The 21,066-nt window shown below is 51.0% G+C and overlaps 1 protein-coding gene across 1 annotated transcript in view; it reads right to left on the bottom strand.

Annotated features, from left to right (window-relative positions):
- Window positions 1-18,811, bottom strand: part of Trim67 (tripartite motif containing 67) — a 35,649-nt gene extending 16,838 nt beyond the window's left edge. The window contains 2 exon segments of the mRNA XM_032887852.1: window positions 16,987-17,855; window positions 17,858-18,811. Of these exon segments, the coding sequence (XP_032743743.1) occupies window positions 16,987-17,855; window positions 17,858-17,993 (1,005 nt within the window). The 5' untranslated portion in view covers window positions 17,994-18,811.
- Window positions 18,812-21,066: the final 2,255 nt, after the last annotated feature.

The following is a 21,066-nucleotide window of genomic DNA, read 5'->3' as shown; positions in this document are numbered from 1 at the left end:
GGGTGGCTCTTTAGTTATTTAACTGAGACCAGCTACATCTGGCCTGGAAACTGTCTGCCATGTCCTTCCTCACACTGTGTCCTCATGGGCAGCCCACCCTATGCCCAGTGGTCCCAAGGCTAGTTACCCACTGGGCCACCTTGCGGGGTTAGCAGTCAGGCAGCTGCAGGGCGGACTTTGAGGGAGGCCAATTCTGAGGTTTGAGGATTTGGAAGGCCACCATAGGAAGCAAGACTCAAGAAAGAGCTGAGAACGGTTGTTTACACCTGTAAGCCTGCCACTAAGGAAGCTGAGACAGGAGAATATGTGTGAGTTCAACGCTAGCCTGGGTTACATGAGCTCCAGGCAGCCTGGGCTATAGAATAAGACACAGTCTCAACCAACCAGTCAACCAAATGAACAAACAAATCAAGACAGCCAGCTCTGCATCCCCTGTCTGCTATGCCCATGTGTATCAAGGATCTGCTGCCACCTGAAACAGCTTTTCTCCCTGTTCTGGGTTTTCTGGGTCTGGTTCTCCCTCCAGCCTGGTGGAGGGGCTCAGATCTCGGCAGCTCTTACCTTCACTCCACTAACCTCCCGTGCTGACTTTTCCTGGGACTAAACTGTTTGGTCTTGAGAGATGGAGACCTTACTTGTCTCGTCTAATAAATATTTGTGGAACAAATGGTTTATTTTTGCTTGGATGACAGGTCGGGGAGGTGTCTGGATTGCACAGAGACCCAGCAGCGAGGAGCTGAGTTCTGTAGCCACTTTCCACCCAGCATTAGGACTAAGATGGCCCCGAGTTCCACTTTTGACAGTTTTACCAGGCATATATGCAGGGGTCCTCAGCCTTCCTAAGGCTGCAACCGTCTAATACAGTCCTCATGTGGTGGTGACCCCGACCATAAAATTATCTTCATTGCTGCTTCGTAAGTGTCATTATGTTACTGCTGTGATTGTAATGTAAATATCAGAGATTCAGGATATCTGATATACTAGCCCTGTGAAAGTGCCATTCAACTCCAAAGGAGTTGAGACCCACAGGTTGAGAACTGCTGGGGTTGGGGATTTAGCTCAGCGGTAGAGCGCTTGCCTAGCAAGTGCAAGGCCCTGGGGTCGGTCCCCAGCTCCGAAAAAAGGAAAAAAAAAAAAAAAAAAAAGAGAGAGAGAACTGCTGTTAAAACTATCACCTCTAAAGGCCTTGGCCACATTCCACCAAAGCAAAAGAAACAGATTTTAAGCAAAATCCGACCACCTAGAAAAGCGCCCAGGGGCTGGAGAGATGGCTCAGTGGTTAAGAGCACTGACTGTTCTTTCTGAGGTCCTGAGTTCAAATCCCAGCAACCACATGGTGGCTCACAACGATCTGTAATGAGATTTGATGCCCTCTTTTGGTGTGTCTGAAGACAGCTACAGTGTACTCATTACAATAAATAAATCTTTAAAAAAAAAAAAAAGGAGAAAAGAAAAGAAAAGCGGCCAGAATGTAGATGCATGCGGCCACGCTCTTCTTTGGGTGCCGAGATGCAAGCTCAGTTCCTCATGCTCGCACGGTGAGCTTCACCCACTCGGCCATTGCTTTAGTTACAATCCCACCCCCACCCCACCCCCTTTTTTTTTCTTTTAGGAATTTGTCACAGGGGCAAAAAGTTTGACATAGTCACACCCGGAGAATCCTGGGAAGACTGAGCTACAGAACTACCACGGAACTGCTGGACCAGATTCTTCTTGGATCCTTTTGGGGCGGGGGCGGGGCCTGGGCGGCACCGGGTGTTGTGCCTGCTGACACCTTGGTTTCAGCCTCCAGCCCCAGCAGTGTGGAGGATGGATCTGTTGTTTTAAGCCACCTGGTTTGCACTGACTTATCAGGGCAACTCCAGCCAATGAAAAGTACAGTCTTTTCTTCTAGCACTAGTCCTTCATGAATATTCATGAGATGAAATCACGGCGCACGTGCATTTTGTCCTCATAACACAAATGGATATCGAACTTTCCAGAAGAGAGGCCGGCCAGGTGCCAGCACCTTTGATGGCACCCTGCCAACTCTTTCTGATTAATCCACACACACGGGCCTTTCCTGTGGCTCACAGAAGCTAAGAAACTGACCTGAAGACACAGTTTCAAATGAACCAGATCTTTTGGGTTCGATACATTGTTTAGTGGCAGACCATAAGGTTGGAAAAGCTCTCTCTATGCCAGCAGTTTCCAACTTATGGGTCGTGACCTTTTTGGGGAGGAGTCAAATAACCCTTTCACAGCGGTCACTTAAGACCACCAGAAAACATTACAACTCATAATACAGTAGCAAAATGAAGTAGCAACAAAATAATTTCATGGTTGGGTCACCGGGACATGAGGACTAAACTCATGAACTAGAGGGTCACAGCATTAGGAAGGCTGAGAACTGCTGGTCTAGATGTTCACTGAATGTGGCATAGCCCCCCAGTCAGCCGGGGAACAGGACAATTAGGGCAAGCCTACAAGCTTCTAATTCTCACAGGACAGTTATAATAGATGTCCTGTGTAAGCCCTACCACCAGAGGGTGCTGAGGCTAAATCGTTCTCTCCTGTACCACCTGGGCAGGGAAGCAGTCTGCAGCACACTCAGCCTCTATTTTTGTAGTAATAATCGTGACAATAGCAGTGACCACGGCTTTCCTGGCTTTCCCTCCTGTGACTTGAGGCAGACATTGGTGTTAAGTCATTAAAATGCATTGTCTCTGGGCTGGGGAGATGGCTCCGCACAAGCATGGGGCCCTGAGTTTGGGTCCCCAGCACCTATGGCGTGAAAAGCAGATTCCTGAAGCTCATGAGTCAGACAGCCCCCATCAATACGCTGCAGGCTCAGTGATCTCAAAAATACAAAGTGGAGAACCATTGAGGAAGATACAGGATGTGGACCTCTGGCCTCTCTCCTCGTCCCCATAAAAGTGTGCTCCCGTGCACAGAGCATGCAGGAAAAAGCACACTGTCTTTAACACAAATGGCAAGTGACTGCCTTCCAGGATCCCCATCTCTGTAACCTACTTCCTCTGCCTGCCCTGGCCTCCTCCATCCATGGGGCATTCACACCCAGTGTATTCTCTCAGGCAAGAAGACAGAAAAGTCACATCATCGTTTCCCAGATGGCGCCAGTCCTCTGGTGAGATCAACTGATTGCTTCTGACACAGAAAAAAAAAAAAAAAAAAAAATCAGGGGCAGGCAGGCAGGAATGGGAAGGAGGGAGGGGAGGGGGACACGGAAAGGGACAGGAGATGTCAAGAAAGAAGGAGGACAAGGGAGAGAGGGAAGGAGATGGGGGAGGATAGGGGGTAAGGCACGGGAGGGGGAGAGGAGGGAAGGGAAGGGGAGAGAGGGCAGCCGGCAGTGAGTTCACATTGCACTGAAACACGCACCTGGGAAGATGTTCAACTTGTCCTCTCACACTTTGTCCTGTGATGACCCTCCCTTTGTGAGTCTCTCAGCTCCATGAGTCAATGAGCAGTTCTTAGTGTCTGCTCTGAACTAATAATCTACGGTATTGACATTAGCATACATTCCAGGGTTACGTCTCATTCAATACTCAGTAAAGGTTCTTGTGGATTCCTGAGTGCCGGCTGCCCTGCTGGGTGCTGGGAGTACAAAAGTCACAGTAAGGTGGGATCCTTGCTCACAGGATTCTTGAATTACGCTGTTAGCTATGTGTGCGGCGTATAAAGATGACTGAGGAATGAAGAGATCACGCCAGGCTCTGTTGGCTGCGTGGAGTCACCGACAGGTGTGGATGATAAGAGTCTAATTAAGACGAAACTCTATTTTTAAAGCTGGTTCCGGTGTTAGAATAAATGCTCGTTTGGAGACCTTGAGAGTATTCAAAGGTTGGGAAAGCAAAGTGAAAATGAACACAAGTCGCGCTTGCAGACCAGAGAATAGCTCAGGTCCTGCACCGTCAGCAACAAGAACGAGTCTGGAGGGGGAGTGTCAGGTGCAAACCCCATACCGGAATCTCAACCTTAACCATAGCTGGACCAATGCCAAGCAGAGCCAGGTGGGGCCCTCATCACCCCCAAACCACCACCACCTCCTCCTCCTCCTCCTCCTCCTCCTCCTCCTCCTCCTCCTCCTCCTCCTCCTCCTCCTCCTCCTCCCTCTTCCTCCTCCTCCTCCTCCTTCTCCTTCTCCCTCCTCCCCTGTGTCTCTAGGACCGGGCAGGTTATAGTTTTTGTACCCTAAAATCAAGATGAGCTCTCCATGAGCTCAAGTCTTTGGTATCTCAAAACCAAATACCGACTTGGATCAGGTCTTGGAAACTGTAATAGAATTGCTTCTGTGACAAGAATGGCGAATGAGACTTTGTTGCAGTTCATCCCTGTGCTCAAATTACCTAAGCAAATAAATAAGTAACTAGCCTCTGGCTCTCTGCTTAGATGCCTCATCCTTCCCCATCCATCTCCCTCTGCTCCACTGGACCCTGACTTCCTCCCCCACTCCCTCTTCTGTTTTACCCTGAGGACTGGCTCCATGTGTGTCCAGTAGTATGTGGAATGCTGCTGTTCTTCCTTCCTTCCTTTCTTTCTGTCTTTCTTTCTTTCTCTTTCTTTCTTTCTTTCTTTCTTTCTTTCTTTCTTTCTTTCTTTCTTTCTTTCTTTCTTCTTCCTCTTCTTCCTGTTATTCTTATTTAGTTTTTTGAGACAGTGTTTCTCTGTGTAGCCTTGGCTGTCCTGGAACTCACTGTAGGCCAGAGACCTACCTGCCTCTGCCTCCCCAGTGCTTGGATTAAAGGCATTCACCACCCTGCTTGGTTTTGCCACTCTTCTTGGTTTCTTGTTCATGCTGTGACAAGAGCCTCTTGGCCACTTATACGACCAGAGCTAACAACTATTTAAAATCAACCTCTCTGTAGCCAATCTTTTTCTACTTTGTGGGCTCTTCTTTCTTCAACCCTTCTCCACCCTTTTCCCATCTTCTCAACCCCCTAACACTAGATAGTAGAGAAAAAAGGATAAAAAGGAAGGGGGTTCATTATCTTTAGACAACTTCCTGCTTGTTTAGGGGCTGTGAGTGAGTTCCCCAGGGCAGGTTTCTCTTCATCATTGGGGTATCTAATTTTTTCTTCCTCTTTCTTCTTTGCACACAACTACTTAACAAACCACGACCAAAAGCAACCAACCAATAACCAACAGCCCACCACCCCACCTACCAGGGCTCTAGCACTTATGTACCCTCTGAAAAGCCCACAGAATCCCAAGCAACACACAATCTCAGAAACTATCTGCCACTGGCAAAATACACCCTTGCTAGAGCACTAGGGAATTCGTGGTCAGCTGCTGTGGACAATCAGAAGTGGCTCCACATCCTACACTAAAGTGAAAACACCCTGTGTTTTTTAAAGAAAACAAAATTCCAAAAGTAACACCACACCTCTCCATCAACTTCTTAGGTTCCCCCTCTCCACATTTCCTCACAGAGCCCCCTTTTCTTAAGTCCCCCTCCTCCATTTCCTCATGGAGTCCCCCTTTCTTAGGTCCCCCTCCTCCATTTCTTCATGGATTCCCCTTTTCTTAAGTCCTCCTCTTCCATTTCCTCATAGAGCCCCCTTTTCTTAGGTCCCCCTCCTCCATTTCCTTAGAAGTTCCCTTTTCTTAGGTCCCCCTCTGCCATTTCCTCACAGAGACCCCTTTTCTTGCTTCTTTCTCTCCCTACTTTAGCTCCAGTTACTTGAAAAGTGATTGAGACATTCAAAAGGGGTCTTCGGCAAAGCTGAGCAAAATGATGAAAACGTGTGAGAATTCCACAAAGGACACTAGGCCACCTCTCCCGCCTGACTTCCTGCTTTCTTGTTGTTCCCAAACAGAGATCAGAATGACCTTCTTTTTTTTTGTTTGTTTGTTTGTTTTTTTTTTTTCCGGAGCTGGGGACCGAACCCAAGGCCTTGCGCTCGCTAGGCAAGCGCTCTACCGCTGAGCTAAATCCCCAGCCCCCAGAATGACCTTCTTAGTAATAAATATCACCGGGCTGGAGAGATGGCTCAGCAGTTAAGAGCACTTGCTGTTCTTTCAAAGGACAATAGTTCTGTTACCAGCATCCTTGTCTGGTGACCCCTGACCACCTAAAACTCCTGCTTCAGGGAACCTGCCACTCTCTTGTGACACCCACCTGCATGTACACACACACACACACACACACACACACACACACACAGATTGAGAGAGAGAGAGAGAGAGAGAGAGAGAGAGATTAAAATAATTATTTTAAATAAACAAACATCACTACCCAGCTTAGGCCCCTCCAATGGCTTCCATGAGCCCATCACACTGTGTTTCAATCCTTCACCTGCCAGACCCTCAACCTTACATCTTCAGCCTCCTGCCTGTTCATCTCTCTGCCCCTGCTACCTGTTCACACTCACTATAGACATCTTCCCGACATCTGGTTACTCTCTTGCTTCCTGATTCCCTGCTGCTTCCTAGTGGGCAGAACTCCTTTTTTTTTCTGTCTTCAAGCCCCAGGTCCTACCTGAAATTCAGCAACCTTGGGATAATTTTTCCCCCACCTTCTCCAACAAAGAAGCCCACTGGTTATTTTATTCACACTTTAGGACATATCATGTATCCAAAATTGCCCAGCAGTTTACCCACTCTATTATCTGCTTATTTTGCTTTTGCTATGATAGATTTGTGTGTCTGTATGTGTATATAGTGTGTATATATGTGTGTATGTATGTGTCTGTGTGTCTGTGTGTGTGTCTGTGTATATGTGAATCTGTGAGTGTCTGTGTGTCTGTGTGTATATGTGTGTCTATGTGTATTTGTGTATGTGTGTGTCTATATATGTGTGAATCTGTGTGTTTATGTGTGTATATGTTTGTGTGCATCTGTGTGTGTGTCTGTGTGTCTATGTATTTGTATGTGTGTCTGTATATGTGTGTGTGTGTCTGTGTGTGTCTATGTATGTTTATGTATGTGCGTGTATGTGTATGTGTGACTCTCTGTGTGTGTAAATCTGTGTTTTTGTGTGTGTCTGTGTGAATCTGTGTGTGTGTGTGAATGTGTGTATGTATGTGTGAATGTGTATGTTTGCATCTGTGTGAATCTGTGTGTGTCTGTGTGAATCTGTGTGTCTGTGTGAATGTCTGTATATATGTGTGAATGTCTGTGTGTATGTTTGTGTCTGTGTGAATCTGTGTGTGTCTGTGTGAATGTGTGTATGTATGTGTGAATGCCTGTGTATGTTTGTGTCTGTATGAATCTGTGTGTATATGTTTGTGTGCATCTGTGTGTGTGTCTGTGTGTCTATGTATTTGTATGTGTGTGTCTGTATATGTGTGTGTCTGTGTGTGTCTATGTATGTTTATGTATGTGTGTATGTGTGACTCTGTGTGTGTGTAAATCTGTGTTTTTGTGTGTGTGTGTGAATCTGTGTGTGTGAATGTGTGTATGTATGTGTGAATGTGTGTGTATGTTTGTGTCTGTGTGAATCTGTGTGTTTATGTGTGTGTATGTGTGTCTGTGTGAATGTGTGTGTCTGTGTGTGCATTTGTGTACACATGGAGGTCAGAGGACAAACTTAACTATCATTCCTCAGGCACCTCCCCCTTTCCACTCCTTCATTTGAGACGAATCTTCTCCTATTGGCCTTGACCATTGCCTGGACCTGGCTGCCTAAGGGACCTGCCTGTCTCAGACTCCCCCACACACACACCCCCAACTGCTATCCTTACAAATATGGGCCACCAGAGCAGCCTTTAATGCGGGTTCTGCAGACTAAATTCAGGTCCTTGCCCTTGCACCTCGATGGAGGTTCTGACTGAGCTGCCTCTGGGCTGTGTGCCAAGGGGAGATGATAACACTTGGAGAGCACAGCTCTCATGGGCAGACTGCAGTGCAGCAGCTCCCGAGAGGCATAAACTCAGAGAAGGACGCGGGGTGCAGAGTGACAGTCAGCTCTGCTTAAAACAGGAAGTGGCAGCGGCAGCAGCAGCAGCAGCAGCAGCAGCAGCAGCAGCAGCAGTGGCTGGTAGTTCAGTGCGATCACCCAGATGGCAAGGACCTGCTGAGTGACACCGGACTTCCTTCTCCCACTAGGAAACCCTCCTGGTTAATCACATTCCATTAATCTCCTGGTTTTGTCGACATTACCTAACCAACTCGGATCAAAGATTGCAGGATTGGGTTAAGTCCAAGTGGTTGCCTAGCACAGCCTTGACCTGATTTTTAAAGAGGTTATTATTATTAATGTGTATTGTGTGCATCTGAGTGTGTTTATGTGGAAGTGAGTGTGGGTGCCCAAGGAGACCAGAAGAAGTTGTCAGGTGCCCTGGAGTGACAGACGTTTATGAGTCACTGAATGGAATGCTGAGAACCAAGTTCTGGTCCTCTGGGGGGGGGGAGCTCTCAATCTCTGAGCCCTGTCTCCTGTCCTTTGACCTATTTTTTTTTCTTTTAATAGAGCTGTGCACCTCCTGGGCAGACTTTCCAACAACAGGTGAGCGATAAGTACCTCCTCTCTCCTGTTCTGCTGGATAAAGGTGAGAGCATCCACGCCTGTCATCAGCTAACCCTTTACTTCTCTCCTCCGTTCAGGGTGATCAGGCACATCTATTTTCTTGTCACATACGTCTACATTGCTACCGCTGTTGCTCATATATACATCTCTTTCTGTTGCGTTTTTACTGTTATTCAAACTGTCCATTGAGGAGCGATAGAGAACTGCTTTGTTCTTGAAGTTTCTGTGGTTGTTGCATAGTACTAGGGGTTACACCCAGGGCCTCATATCTGCTATGGCAAACACTATCATTGAGCTGCACTCTGGCTTTTTGCTTTTTTTTCTAAAGACTTATTTATTTATTGTACGTATGTAGGTACACTGTTACTATCTTCAGACACCAGAAGAGGGCATCAGATCCCATTACAGATGGTCATGAGCCACCGTGTGGTTGCTGGGATTTGAACTCAGGACCTCTGGAAGAGCAGTCAGTGCTCTTAACCCCTGAGCCATCCCTCCAACCCTGTCTTTTTGCCTTTTTGAGACAGGGTTTCTCTGTGTAGCCCTGGCTGTCCTGGAACTCACTCTGTAGACCAGGCTGGCCTCAAACTCTCAGATATCTGATCACCTCTGCCTTCCAGATGCTGGGATTAAGGGCGTGTGGCGCCATCACGTGGCTTCCGGATGGGCCATTTTTAGACAAGCGTATTTTATGACTTGCTATTCAAATTCTCGCTAAGCCCCTTCTCCTCGTCTCCTTGCCGGAAAGCTTGTGAGTTTGGAAAGAGCTGACTAGAAAATACAGCTAAAGAGAGGAAGCTCAGTTGGTAGAGTGCTTTGCCTAGCGCACACAAAAACCTGGGCTCAAGCCTCAGCACCCCACAGAGTAGGTGTGGCAGCCCAAACCAGCAGTCAGAAGTGAACCGAGGAGGATCAGGAGTTCAAGGCCATCCTCAGCTATATACTGAGTTTGAGGTCAGCCTGGGACACACTGCTGTCAGTCTACAGTCCGTGAGGTACCGTCCGTGTGCAGGGAGAGTTTCCAAGTGGGGCAGAGTGGGTCTTCTCCACTTTTGGAATTTCCTGACTTTCTGATCGAGGGAGACTGTGACCTTTGAGACTTCTCCCATCGTTTGGAAGCTTTCTCATGGCAGACGGGCATTTCCCTCTGTTGCTTTCTAAGATGGCTGAGGTTACAGGTGGAAGGAAGTTCAAGCACCAAGAGCAAACTGATTCTTGTTCAATCCCTGGAGGGCAGCAGAAGTCATCAGGCTGGTAGTGCTTCCCCTGTGCCCTTCCACATCCCTGCTGCAGCATTCCACCCTCTCCAGACCAGGAGGCCCTGAACTCCCTGCTGTCTCTCAGCACCCAGAGCCAGCTGAACACCGGTCAAAACTCCCAGAAGCCAGGGGCCGAGGAGCCCATTTCTAAAGGACCTAAGGACATCTCGTATGACCTGCAGGGACAGTCACCGATCAGACACTTTAGAGCCCCATTAGGGTTTCTGAAACATAGATCCTGACAGGGCCGGGCTTCAGTGGAGCCTTCCATGTCCCTCAAGTTCCTAGGACAGACAACTGTTCAGGGCTGGTGGCTGCATTACCAATAGAGAAGTCAAAAAGTGTTCTTCTGAAAAGGCTACATGCTGACTAGTTCCAGTTTCATAGGCCATCTGGCATCTACTGTCCCCACTCAATCTTTCCAAAGCCAATGATCATAGGTCAAGGTCAACAAGTGTAGCTGTTCCAACAAAGCCTGCTCCACACCCCGTAATGCCTGGGTGGTCCCCAGAGCCATTTTCATATCCCATAATGCCTGGGTAGTCCCCAGAACCATTTTCATATCCCATAATGCATGGGTGGTCCCCAGAACCATTGCTCCATACCCCATAATGCCTGGGGTGGTCCCCAGAGCCATTTTCATACCCCATAATGCCTGGGTGGCCTCAGAGCCATTTTCATACCCCATAATGCCTGGGTGGCCCCATAGTTACTGCTCCACACCCCATAATGTCTGGGGTGGTCCCCAGAGTTATTGTTTTTTCGTAGGTTCTCTCTTGTTTCTGCCACTGTGCCACACACTCCAGACTGGCTGGTCTGAGGGTCTCAAGTGATTCTCCTGCTTCGGTCTCCTCTTGCCCATAGGAGTGCTGGGATCACACACAGCATGTGGCCTTGTGCTTATAACCTTAAGCTACGAGTCGATCAACAGCAGGCAAAGAGGTAAGCAAGAGAATGTTCATGGGCACAGCGGCATACACCTGTAATCTCAGCACTCAAGAGGCGGAGGCAGGAGGATTGCCAGGAGTTTGAAAACTCAGTTTGTTTCTCATCCTGGTAGTGCCAGCTGTCTCCTTGTATGTAAAACTCATTACCACACTGATGAGACCAGATGCCAAGGACCCCATGCCCTCGGAAGAGCCCCAAGTCCAGAGAGGATAAAGCCTGGTGTTTCCTGAGTTTTGTAGATCACACTGTCCCTTGCTCTGTGGGGGCCAGGTCAGCAGGCATCAGTGAGGTGTTCTCTGTTGCAATTCTGTCCTGCGGCTATCTAAGAACTCTTGACCAGACCTCACCAGCATTTCACAACCTGACAGACCTCGGCTCAGAAATCAACATCTACCTCTTTCCTCCTCCTTTGAGTCTCGTCTCGAATACCGAGATGACCTTGAACTTCTGATCTTCTCTCTCCCCTTCCCACACGCTGAGATTACAGGCCTATGTTAACATGACCAGCTATGTGGTGCTCAGGATGAAACCCAGGGGCTCGTGGGTGGTAAGCAGGAACTCTACCGACTGAAGTATAGATCCAGTTTGCTCTGTCTCTGTCTGTCTGTCTCTCCCTCTCTCACACACACACAAACACACACATGCACACCACCAAGCTCTCTCTATGTAGCCCGACTGGCCCTGCACCTGTCTCATCCAATGTTTTCAAGCAGGGTTGACCACCCGCATCCTACAGCGTGATGCTCTCCTTGAAGTAGGAATTTCAGATGCAGCTAGGAAGCCCTGAGGCCCTTAACAACCTTTCCCTCTTGGTGAAGTGGAATGGTGGTGCAGGGTAAAGCTCCACTCCAACAGGCTAAAGGGCAACAGCTCTCTGTTGGATGCCTTCACTTCCGAAGTAGGTTGAAAGGATTAATCCACTTCCAGGAGAACCATACAAAAATGTGTTTCCACACGACCTACAGGTTCCCAAGCTGTTTTTAAAAGGTGATAATCAGCAGACATCGGTGTCACCTAAAGTCTCCTTACTTGGGATGCACTAATCAGACGAGAAGCTTCCGTGGTGCCACAGAAAAATTAGCACAGCTGCATGGAAGGCATCTCTGGCCTCGGAAACTCAGGCCAGCAAGCTTCTGGCAGCCCACCCAGGCTGGGATGTGGATTCTGTGATGTTTAGACAAGAACAGGAAAGAGCGGAGACTCTGAGGCTTCCTGGGAAACTTACACCAGAGCAAGAGTCTGAAGTGGAATTTATTTATTTTATGTACACTGTCACTCTCTTCAGACACACCAGAAGAGGGCATCGGATTCCATTACAGATGGTTGTGAGCCACCATGTGGTTGCTGGGAATTGAACTCAGGACCTCTGGAAGAGCAGTCAGTGCTCTTAACCGCTGAGCCATGTCTCCAGCCCTGGGCTTATGGTCTCAGGTCAGAGCTAGATACTGTGTTCGGCTGTGATCCCCTTCCAGCCCCAAGTAAGATTCGCATTTGGAAGTGTGTGTGTTTCCATACAGACGTGTGCACATGTATATACGGATGTGTATGAAAGTGTGTGTGGAGGCCAGAGGTCAACATTAGGTGTCTTCCTTGACTATGCTCCACATAGACTGGGATTAACTTGTTTGACTAACGGCCATGCAGCCCTGGGACCCTCCCACCTCTCCCTTCCAAGTACAGAGATCACAGGGGCTGAGGATCTGCACTCAGGTCCTCGAGCCTTCACAGACCCATGTCTTCAGCCCGTTGTTTTGTTTTCGACTGTTCCTGTGTTTGTGTATTCAGGTACTGAAAAGGGGGGTTATATGCACATGTGTGTGCATGCAGGTGGAGGAGGGGTATATTTGTACACGAGTGTGCATGTACTTGGAGGCCAGAGGACACACCTCAGGTTTCATTCTCAGGAGCCTTCCTCCCTGTTTTATAATACAAGTTTCTTCACTGACCTGGAGCTTTCCAAGTAGGCTAGGCTGGCTGGTCAGGAGTGCCATCTTATCTCCACCTTCCCACCCCCCAGTGCTGGATCACGGGTGCAGAGCACCATGCCTATTTTTTTATGTTTGGTGCTGGGGGATCAAACCCAGGTCCTCATAGTCTCAAGGCAAGCACTTTGACCACTGAACCGTCTTCCCCTGAGTCATCTTCCAGCCATTCTCGCTCCACCAGTGGGGTCTTCACACTGTAGTTTCCCTGGAAGCTGGAAAGGAGAGCCTGATAGCTCTGTCTCTGTCTCTGTCTCTGTCTCTGTTTCTCTGTTTCTGTCTCTCTGTCTCTCTCTGTCTCTGTCTCTGTTTCTGTTTCTGTCTCTCTGTCTCTGTCTGTTTCTGTCTCTCTGTCTCTGTCTCTGTCTGTCTCTGTCTCTGTCTGTCTCTGTCTCTGTCTGTCTCTGTCTGTCTCTGTCTCTCTGTCTCTGTCTCTGTCTCTGTCTCTGTCTGTCTGTCTCTCTCTCTCTCTCTCTCTCTCTCTCTCTCTCTCTCTCTCTCTCATTGTGTCTCCTGGATTTAGGAGGATGCCTTAGCTTCCAGAAGCTGGAGCACTAGGTGCATGACTCAAACCCAAGATCTGCACAGTCACATTCCAGGTAACACTGCCCGTGACACTGCCTATGACAACGCTGTCCATGGTGCAGGGCAGATACCCATGTGTTTCTCCGGTGTTCTCATTACCAAGCAGAGTAATTGAAGTTGACAAGAGAAACATTTATTAAACTGCTGTTGCCACCAAGCCAGGGATGACCACTGATTTTTTTTTTCCTGCATGACCTCAGACCCTGAAACCTTAGCCCAGTATCAAACTTATTTTTTTTTTAAAGATTTATTTATTTATTATATACAAGTACACTGTAGCTGTCTTCAGATACACCAGAAGAGGGCATCAGATCTCTTTACAGATGGTTGTGAGCCACCATGTGGTTGCTGGGAATTGAACTCATGACCTCTGGAAGAGCAGTCGGGTGCTCTTAACCGCTGAGCCATCTCTCCAGCCCAAACTTATTTTTCCATGCAAGACATTTTCTCTCTCTCATGAATTTGAATATACAATTCAGCTCTCTGCTCTGAATCCTTAACACTATAAATGTTTGGGTAACAGGACCCCAAATTAGTCTTGGCCCTCTAGTCTATGAAACCTAATAGTTCATGAAATCTGAATGGGAAATTTCAAACCTAAACTTCTTTTTAAAAAAAATTGGTGTATGTGTGTTTCACACTCGTGTGCATGGGTGCATGTGGATATGTGTGTGAGTGCTAGTGACCGAGAGAGTCAGAAGAGGGCTCTGGATTCCCAGGAGCTGAAGACCGATGTGAGCTCTGGGAACCAAATTGATCCTTTGCAAGAACAACGCGTTCCTAACCACTGAGCCACCTTCGGGTTCTCAGCAAGAGCAGCAGGTGTTCTTAACTGCTGAGCCACCTCTCCATGCCTGATTGTTTTTAATTTACAAAGTGATGTCTACTCACTTAAGAGATGAAACAAGAGGTCAGCCACACTGCCATGCCATATGCCACAGAATGTGGTGTGCGGGACCATAATCTGGGGCAAATATTCTCAGTCATTAAAGTATAAACAATACCCCAAAGAGATAAGGAGACGACTCAGTGGGTAAAGCACCTGCTACCCAAGCAAAAACCCCCAAGATCTATATAGGCTGAGCACAGGGTCACTACATATCTGTAGTGTCTAGGCAGGCAGAGACAGGAGGATTCCAGGGACTCACTGACCAGCCATCTTGGCCCATCCGTGAACTCCAGATTCAGTAAAAATCCTTGTCTTGGAATGTAAGGTGGAGTTCTATGGAGGAGAGCACTGGACACCAACTTTTGCCCTCTACGAGTGCATGCACAGATGTGCACCCATACCCATGTGTGGATACATGTACGACACACTCCCATACATTCAGTAAAATAAATTAAACAAAAAAAAAAATCAAAAGGAAGCACGTGAAGGCCAACATGCTGGGAGATGTCTCGGTGAATAAAGGCACTCTCTGCCGAGCTTGATGACCCGACCAAGCTCCACCCAAGGAACCCAGATGACAAGAGAAAACCAACTCCTAACAGTTGTTCTCGTACCAGCCCACTCGCACCGTGGCGCAAGTAAGTGTGCACACACGCAGAGAACAACAGCTGCAAGTTTTAAAAGCATACCAATTAAACGGAAACAAATCCAGAGAAAAATATTCACAGTCACCACCTGCTACTTTCTCCAAGTCAACGAGGCCGAAAGCACGGGGTGCGCTGCCCGGTAGCCGTCCACAAATCCATGGGTCAAGCATCAATACCATAAAACAGCAAATAACATTTAATGGCTTGAGTGCCACACTGGGGGCTGTGCACAGAGGATCATACTTACCCGGTCGACAAGAATCCAAGCTGGGTGTTACCTACACCCGGTTCACAGTTAAGGCAGCTTAAGCGAGCGTGCACATACAGCTAGTAACTTGCAGGGCTGAGCTGGGGAAGCAAGGCTGTGGGACCCTAGAGCAGGGCTTCTCTGCAGGGGGTACTGCAGGGTCTCAGTTGTACTGGTCACTAGTGTTGCCCGCCAAATCTCCAGACCTTTCAGAGTGCCAGGGGGAGCTGGGGTGAAAGTGCACATTACCCCTGCTGAGAACCCCTGCTCTTAGGCATTCAATGAGATTCCCTCTCCAATGTAGATTTCTAATGGGTTCTCTATTTACTTTCCCCCCTATAGTTTTCATTTAAAAGTATGCTGTATCCTACGGCTTACATCTGTAACCCCAGCCCTCAAGAGGCTGAGAAGGAAGGAGGTTGTGGGTTCGACGCCAGCCCGAACCACGCAGTAAGTAGGAGAGGATCTTAAAAAAACAAAACCAGAAACAAAAAAACCCAACCTCCTCTAAATATTGAATTCTCATAGTGGCATATGTTTATTGTAGCAGATGTAAGAACATACAGTAATCCTGTCTTCCACACAGATAAGCCACATCTCTATCTGGCTACTCTGGGCTGTTTGAGGTTTGTACGAGTTACCTCAGCAAGCTGCCTTATTTTCCCGTGGCTCTACTCTGTGTGACTATAGGCAACAATTCTTGGCGGACAGTCTGGGCACCTCTTACACCTTCCAGGGCGGGTTTCTGAAGGAGGGGACTGTGAAATGCACCGTGAACGAGTGACTCTAACCTGCTCTGTGTCTAAGGAGGCACTGAGGCCGGTCACACAAAGACACTGGATAGAATGTCAGGTGAGGAGCTGCCCTGACCTTGCCTTGAGGGCCGGCGAAGGGCCCAGGCGGACTGTCACGGCTTTAGGAAAAGAAGAGAGCAAAGTACCAGGTCTAAGTTTCGAAGAGTAGTACTGTTCCTAGCCAGTCCCCAGCGGGAGGTTGTAGGCTAATGTGCTTGGTCTTTTAGTAAAAACGTGGTCTTCTGCTCCTCCACAGCTACAGTGGCAGAGCCTCAGGCAAGAGAAGGACTCTAGGGGAAACCACACTCCTTTCCTGGAAGGACACCTCCCCCCTCACTTCAACTCTCTTCCACAGCCCAAGAGACATTGCCTCTTCTCTACAAGTCTTAGAGGAATTCTGGGCATAGAGCTAGCTGGAAACTAAGTGAAGGAGGAGACAGTCCTTCTCTGGAAGCTGAAAAGGAAAGAGCTTTTCTGTTCAGTGAGGTGAAGCTGATGAAGGCTATGGAGGAAGAAGTACAAGGCTCCAGGGACCTTGAGCTGGGGTGCTGCCTCTCTGCCTAGGCCACAGATTCAAGGAGGAACCTTCAGAAGGGTTCCTATGGCCAGCTGCTAACAGTCTCACTTTAAAACCCATCCCTCCCTTACAAGGGGGGAAGGGAGCTCCGACAGTGTACCTTAGACTCTGGGCGAGAGCCCTGCTTCTGTGCTTTGGCAACCCTTTGCCTCAGAAAGGAAACTCAACAAGTCCTTTTCATAACCCACCAAGCCAATAAATACCCAGTGCAGAGTACATGGTCGACTGAGCGTTGGTCAGACAGCGACTGCTGGGATCCTTGGACGAATGCACGCATGTATGAACATATAGGTCCAGAAACGTACTGATGATATGCATAGATGCATGAAGGGTTGGATGGAAGCATGGGTGGATATGTAGTCCAATGTATGGATAGATGGATGCATGAATAGATGGATGGAGAGATGAACACGTGGGTGGACGGTATGTATGTATGCATTCATGCATGCATGGACGGATGGACGGATGGACGGATGGAGTGATTACTGTTTTGCCTTCAGGCCCACCTTCCAGCAATTCCCCAAGAAAGGATCTGGAGAATCTCTGAACTTCCGCTCTGGTTGGCATCCCCACACAGCCAACGCTTACCTTGTGCTGTTTCCACGTTGCCCCCAGCGGCTTCACCTCGTGCTTGCCATGCCTGCCTTCCTCTAGGCACATGTAGCACACCGGGCTCCGACAGCTCACGCAGTACATGCTGTAGTTCTCCATCTCGTGCTCCGGGCACGTGGGGAACTTTCGGGGCACGGGGGCCCCGGCACCCCCTGGGCTCCTGCATCCTCCTGCGCTGGAGGCGGTGGAAGTACCGGCTGAAGCAGAGGTAGCCTCTGGGGGTGCGGGCGGCGGCGGTGGCTGAACTAGCCGATGCTTAGCGAAGGGGCCCCGGGACGGGTGGCACTTGAGCTGGCAGGTGGCGCAATAGAGCACGTCGCATTGCTCGCAGAGAGTGGCTGCCGGCTCCGGTGGGGTGCGGTCGCACAGCTGGCAGATGGCCACCGCCGGGGCTGCAGATGCCCCCGCAGCAACCCCACGGCCCTGCTGGTACCGCTGCACAATGCCCTCCAGTAGCCGGTTGCGCTGGAAGCCTCGCAGGCCGCGGTGATCCAGGGAGGCGCTGCGGTGGCACTGCGGGCAGGTGATGGAGCTGGAGGACGAGCAGAGCGAGGAACAGGCGGCGCCTCGGGCCGCGGCGGCAGAAGAACCCGGAGGCGCAGGCACCATGGGCAGCACGCGGACTCCATTGGGGGATTTGAGGCTGGGGGTGTAGGAGCCATAGCCGCTGTCAGTCTCGCTATACAAGCTCAGCTTGTCCGCGTGGTCTCCGCCACCGGCCGCCCCGCCGCCCAGGCCTCCGGCTGTACTAGCTCCCGCGCCTCCGCAGGTCGCGCCGGCGGCTGCATCCTGATCCGGAGGGGGCGCGGCGGCGGCGGCGGCACCCCGCGAAAGAAGGAGCGGCGGGGCAGGTGCTGCTCGCCGTCCGGGGTCTGAACCGCGATGGTGCGGGCGCACGGCAAGCAGACATTGTGAGAACAGGGCAGGATGATGGGCTCCCGGAACAGGGATCCGCACACTGGGCACTTCAGCTCCTCCTCCATCGCCGCGCCCGCGGCCAGAGCCGCTCGGGACCAGCCAAGGATGGTCAAAGCTCCGAAGACAAGCGCAGCTGGGCAGGCGATGTCAGCGCTCTTGAGTCAGGAGGCGGGGGTATTACACGGGCATGCTGTCTTCACCCGAGGGTGGCACGCCCCCTCTCTGTCCTCAGGCCACCGCCCTAAGACGCTTGGCCGCCAGAGAAAGGAGGGGTCCTCACCTCCTGAGGGCGAGGCTCCCTCACCAGAGGCGGCCGTATGAAGGTGGCCAGCAGCCCTCGCCGTGGCCTCCGAGGTTGTCCAGGTGGTGAATAGGCAGCAGCAGCGCCGTCAGGGGTACCTCGTGCCTCCACTCTACGAAGGACCAGTGACTCGCTGCTGTGAGCCAGCAAGGCTACTGAGCCGGGCTCCGCAGCGCCGCTGCCCCGAGTCTTCCTTCTGCGAGCGCCCCGCCCCTAACCAGCTCTTGGCCAGTGCCCGAGCAGCGGGGCCAGGGCTGGTTCAGCACCACCAGACGGCGGACAGCGCCCGCGAGCGGATGGGCAGGGAATCCGGGCCCGCACCCCAGGCGCACCCCCCGCCAGGCTGTTGTGCCACCGCGGCCCCCGGCATCCCCCGGCCCGGAGACCGTCGCCGTCCTGCTGCTCGGGCCGCTGCTTTCGGAGCTGCCTCCTCACAGGCCCGTATTGAGCAGCGTCCCGGGCTCGCCTCGCGGGCTCCCGTTCCTGCGGTGCCCCTGACCTTGGCCGCGCCACGCTGCAGCGGCGGGGGTGGGGGGGGTGGCGAACACCCGCTGGCTCGGGAATCCCCTCCCGGCCCCGCCGCCTCCCGCGCCCGCCCGCCGCGCCGCGCCGCGCGCCCAGGAGTTGTAATTTCCAGAGCGAGAGTAACGGGGCGGGGGGCGGGGAGCCAGGCGTCAGCTCAGCGAATGAGGGCTCGCCTCTCGCGGCTGGCAGTCAGGGGCGGGTCGGAGGGCTTCGTGGGGAGGATCATTGTGGAGAGCTGCTCCGATTCGGATGGAGTCTGCACGGTGAATTAGCCCGGCGCCCCGCCCCGCTTGCCAGAGCATCCCTGGCCAGCTCCTGCCCTGCCCACTCCCGCCACCATGAAAGCGTAAACAGCGGTCCCTAAAAGGCCAGTCGCTTGGAAAAGGCCCGGCAGCACAGCGCGACAGTCGCTACCTAAATCTATTTCCCCCCGCAAAAAGCTTTCAAGGCACAAAATGTCGGACAGCCTCGCGCCAAAGGGCGAGGTTTCATTTACGCATCGTTCCACAAGCCTTTTTTGTCTCCTCGGTTCTACCCGGGCTAGTAGTCGTGGACGATGAGGCCCAGAGCGGCGAGGACTTGGCGAGGACACCGTGAAGGTTGCCAAATACAACCTCCCCGGACTGCTCGGGGCTGGGGAGAGGCAGGAGGCGGCGAGCAGGTGTTCGCTTTATGAATGGGAGCTTCCTGCAACGTCGCCGCCCGCGCGCCTGGCTGCCCTGCTCTTCCCGCCGTCTGCCCGGCTGTTCCGCACCGGGGTAGTGCGGGCTGCCCAGAGAAGGGAAGGGCGTGCTGAGCATGGAGCTAAGGTCGGGCCGGGGACGGGAAGAGCGCGCTGGGGAGGGAAGCGCGCGTGGAGCGAAATGCGCGCCACGCGGCCCTCTCTTCCTCTGCGATCCACGCCGATTCGGAACAGACAAGGAAACTGTCGATTTAAAAAGGATGTGTCAGCCAGCGTGCTGGCTAGTGCTTGTAATTCTAGCACTTGGGAGGCCGATGTAGAAGGATTGTTATGAGTTAAGAGGCCAGCTTGGTCTACATAGTAATTTCCAAGCTAGTCTGGGTGTTACATAGCAAGACTCTGCCGGAGGAAAACAAAAACAGCAATCGTGGCGCAGACTCCTGCTGAAGGAATGCAGGGCCCCAGCCGATGCCAGCATTTGGAAAGTCAGCAGGAGAGAATGAAGCCAGGGACCAATGGGGCACCTGCCTTGGTCTGGCTCTCCCTAAGGGATACAACCTCTGGTGGGAGGGAGTTCGCCAGGAAAGCCACCGCAAAGCGCCCCAGTGAAGCCCATATCTTTACATGACTCCCCGGGGTCCTGCAGCTTGCTTCCACCGGCCTAGTCCAGAAACTACTATGACAATACCGTAACAACACACATGTGTTCTGGCCAAATTGTTACGGTAAGTGGTGTGGACTACTTTCTAAGCATCTCAGGTCAGCTGAATAGCTTACAGAAGCCTGGCTCCACGTTTAACTGCTGCTAAACCGCAGCCATCAAATGAGCCCCACCACCGTTGTTCTTCAGGAAGCAGGGCTGTGTCCAGGGCGGAGATGAAGGCAGCGCTTCGGTTACCTGGTCCTGCCCACAATACATTGAAAAAGAAAATCTTCAGAAAGTCGCTATTGAACCCGAGGTCTAGGCGAGCCACAGCTTGGGTTACTGAAAGCTCTTCAAGAAGTTGGAAGGTGGGCTGGAGAGATGGCTCAGCGGTTAAGAGCACTGACTGCTCTTCCAGGGGTCCTGAGTTCAAATCCCAGTAACCACATCATGGCTCACAACCATCTGAAATGGGATCTCTTTTGGTGTGTCTGAGGACAGCTACAGTGTAGTGATAGAATTAATTAAAAAAGAAGAAGCAGGTGGTGCAGGTCTTTAATCTAAGCATTAGGAGTCAAAGGTCAGAGGCAGTTCGAGACCAGCCTGGTCTGTAGAAAAGTCCCAGGAGAGCCAGGGCTTAACAGAGAAACCCTGTCTGAAGTAAGTAAGTAAATAAATAAATCCTTTCTGCTGGACCCAGCTCAGCCCCGCCCCTGGGACCAGCTGGAAGTTAGACCTCTTTTTTTTTCCCCCCCTTCGGAGCTGGGGATCGAACCCAGGGCCTTGTGCTTGCTAGGCAAGCGCTCTACCACTGAGCTAAATCCCCAGCCCCGAAGTTAGACCTCTTAAAAGGTTCATGATTCTCATTTTCAGACCAAGGCAGCCTGCTTAGGCTTGATCAGGGTGGCCCTTCTAGCCAAGTATGTGTCTCTCTGCACAAGCAAGACATGCCGTGACACTACTCCTAGCTTGGCATACAGAAAGCAG

Source organism: Rattus rattus, chromosome 17 (assembly GCF_011064425.1).
Source record: "Rattus rattus isolate New Zealand chromosome 17, Rrattus_CSIRO_v1, whole genome shotgun sequence".
Taxonomy (NCBI): domain Eukaryota; kingdom Metazoa; phylum Chordata; class Mammalia; order Rodentia; family Muridae; genus Rattus; species Rattus rattus.
The sequence above is the reverse complement of the archived record's forward strand: the minus strand, read 5'-3'. Positions and strand labels throughout refer to the sequence as shown.